This window comes from Plasmodium gallinaceum (assembly GCF_900005855.1).
Source record: "Plasmodium gallinaceum strain 8A genome assembly, contig: PGAL8A_v1_10, whole genome shotgun sequence".
Classification (NCBI taxonomy): domain Eukaryota; phylum Apicomplexa; class Aconoidasida; order Haemosporida; family Plasmodiidae; genus Plasmodium; species Plasmodium gallinaceum.
In genome coordinates, this window is record NW_021628239.1 from 758,349 (window position 1) to 761,654 (window position 3,306).

Consider the following 3,306-nt stretch of genomic DNA (forward strand, 5'->3'; position numbering starts at 1 on the left):
TTTTTTTTTTTTTTTTTTTATTCTTTTAATAAAAAAAAAAAAAATAATAATAATACATTAAGAATAACATATTTTTGGATTAAATATGTCTATTATTATATTTCTTCTTAAAAATAGTATTCGTAATATATATTTTTTACCTTATTTATTAAACCTCTTATTTTATTTTTTTTTTTTTTTTATTTAAAGATCTAGAATTGAAGTGTATATATAGTAAAAAACAATATATGAACTTTTATAAAAATCCAAATAAAGTATACAAATATAATAGTATTTTAAAAAAAAAATATTAATAAAATAAATTAATTGCTACCAATAATATTAAAAAAAAAAAAAATAAAAAGTAAATATTTTAAAAGCACGTGCTTTTTTATTAAATAAGTTTTTAAAATAAAAACTTATTATTGATATATATTAATATTCAATAAATTGAAATTTTAAAAATAATTATATATATATTTTATATTTTATAAGGAAAATCCTGTACTTTTTTACATTTTTACTTTTTATTATATTGTCTTTTTATATATTTTATTCTCTAAATTACTGTAAGATTTCCATTATTATTAATTTTTTTTTTTTTTTTTTTAAATAAAAAATACCTTTTTAAAATTGTTTATATTATTTTACAATATTTTTGTAATGAAATGTATAAAAGTATTTATATAAATATTTCTTATATATAAAAATTCATGTTTACCTATAAAAAAAATATATAATTATTAAAACTGCATTCTAATTTTTTTTTTTTTTTTTTTTTTTTGAATATATTTAACATAAGCTGATGCTTATATTAAAAATTTATACAATAAATAAAATATCTTTTAGAAAAATTATAGATAATTATTAGCTGGGATAACATAAAGAGAAATACGGTAGCAGAACTACAATAAAATTAAAATTAGATATAGTAAAAATCGAATTTAAAGTAAAACAGAAATATTAAATTATGTTTTAAAAAAAAATTAAAACTAACAAGTTTTTAGTAAGAAAATTAAATTAGGCACATATTAAGTGTTTTATGAAACAGAAAAATTGTTATTATAAAAAAAAAAAAAAAAAAAGAAAAAAGAGAAAAAAAACATTAAATTTAAAAATAAAATAGAAAGTATTCATGCATGTTAATGAGATAAAAAGTAAATATTCTCTTCTAGAAAACTTCGAGTGATTCAAGAAAAAAAAAAAAAAAAAAATTAATTAAAAAAAAAAAAAAAAATTAAAATAAAAAAAAAAAAATTAATTATATATAAAAAAAAAAAAAAAAAACGTATAATAAAAAAAAAATATAGTTAGAATATTTTTTAAAAAATTAAGAGAATTTTACTTATTTTAAATGTAGATATCTNAAAAAAAAAAAAAAAAAAAAAAAACGTATAATAAAAAAAAAATATAGTTAGAATATTTTTTAAAAAATTAAGAGAATTTTACTTATTTTAAATGTAGATATCTAAATTAAAAAATTAAACTAATTGTTTTTTATTTTTTTAAATAATTTTAAGTATTTAATAAAAAGTTATGCTGTTGTATAAATAACGCAGTATAAAAAAAAAAAAAAAAAGAAAAAAAAAAAGAAAATTTTTATAAATATATATTTTTCATTATAATATATATTTTATATATATATATATTTATATTAGTACCGTTTGAATAAAATGAAAACTGATCAAGATAATACAATGGAAAGTTCTATTGTGAAAGAAAAAAAGGATAAATTTTTTAACACCTCATTTAAATATGTATTATCTGCATGCATTGCATCTTTTATATTTGGATATCAAGTTAGTGTTTTGAATACTATAAAAAATTTTATAGTTGTAGAATTTGAATGGTGTAAAGGTGCAGATAGATTAAATTGTGATACAAACACAATACAGAGTTCCTTTTTATTAGCATCAGTTTTTATTGGTGCAGTTATTGGTAGTGGGTTTTCCGGTTACTTAGTACAGTTTGGTAGAAGATTTTCTTTATTAGTAATATATAATTTTTTCGTTATTGTAAGTATATTAACATCAATAACTCATCATTTCCATACAATCTTATTTGCACGTCTTCTAAGTGGATTTGGTGTTGGTTTAATTACCGTTAGTGTTCCTATGTATATATCAGAAATGACACATAAAGATAAAAAAGGTGCATATGGTGTTTTACATCAATTATTTATTACATTTGGTATTTTTATCGCTGTATTATTGGGATTAGCTTTAGGTAGTGGACCTAATGCAAAGTCAAAGGATCCCTTATCTGATTTTGAAAAAATATGGTGGAGGTTAATGTTTCTTTTTCCTTCTTTTATGTCATTATTTGGTATTTTCTTATTAGTTGTTTTTTTTAAGGAAGAAACTCCTTACTACTTATTTGAACATGGAAAAGTAGAAGAATCAAAAAAAATTTTAAAAAAAATATATGGAACTGAAGATGTTGATGAGCCTTTAAAAGCAATTCAAGATGCTATTGAACAAAATGAAGCTGCAAAAAGAAATTCTTTATCTTTATTAGCCGCATTAAAAATACCATCTTATAGATATGTTATATTATTAGGTTGTATTTTATCAGGATTTCAACAATTAACAGGTATTAATGTTTTAGTTGCCAACTCTAATGAATTATACAAAGAATTTTTAAATGATAATTTAATAACTATTTTAAGTGTTATCATGACAGCAGTTAATTTCTTAATGACATTCCCAGCCATTTATATTGTTGAAAAGCTAGGAAGAAAAACTTTATTATTATGGGGATGTGTTGGTGTTATTATTGCATATCTTCCAACAGCAATAGCAAACGAAATTGATAAAAACGCAAAATTTGTAAAAGTACTTTCTATAGTTGCAACATTTATTATGATTATTTCTTTTGCAGTCTCATATGGACCAGTATTATGGATTTATTTACATGAAATGTTTCCATCCGAAATTAAAGATAGTGCAGCAAGTTTGGCTTCTTTAATAAACTGGTTGTGTGCAATTATTGTTGTATTTCCATCAGATGTTATTATAAAAAAATCTCCTTCAGTTCTTTTTATTATTTTTGCAATTATGTCTATTATATCATTCTTGTTCATATTATTTTTTGTTAAAGAAACCAAAGGAAATGAAATAGGAACAAGTCCATATATTTCAATGGAAGAAAGACAAAAATATATGGTTAAAGCCGCTGTTTAAATATATTTTTTTTATTAAAATTTATATAAAATTTATTAATGGAAATATATATATATAAAAAAAAAAGAATAAAAAATAACTTCAAAGAATGAAGGAAAAAAAAAAAAAAAGAAAAAAAAAAAATAATTATCCAAATGATTTATTT

General features: G+C 18.7%; 1 protein-coding gene across 1 annotated transcript; it reads left to right on the forward strand.

Annotated features, from left to right (window-relative positions):
• Positions 1-1,652: 1,652 nt before the first annotated feature.
• HT (hexose transporter, putative) lies at positions 1,653-3,161 on the forward strand (the record flags this gene model as incomplete). Its single annotated transcript, XM_028671602.1, has 1 exon — positions 1,653-3,161. The coding sequence occupies one exon, from the start codon at positions 1,653-1,655 to the stop codon at positions 3,159-3,161; it is 1,509 nt and encodes a 502-aa protein (XP_028528238.1).
• Between the last annotated feature and the right edge of the window lie 145 nt (positions 3,162-3,306).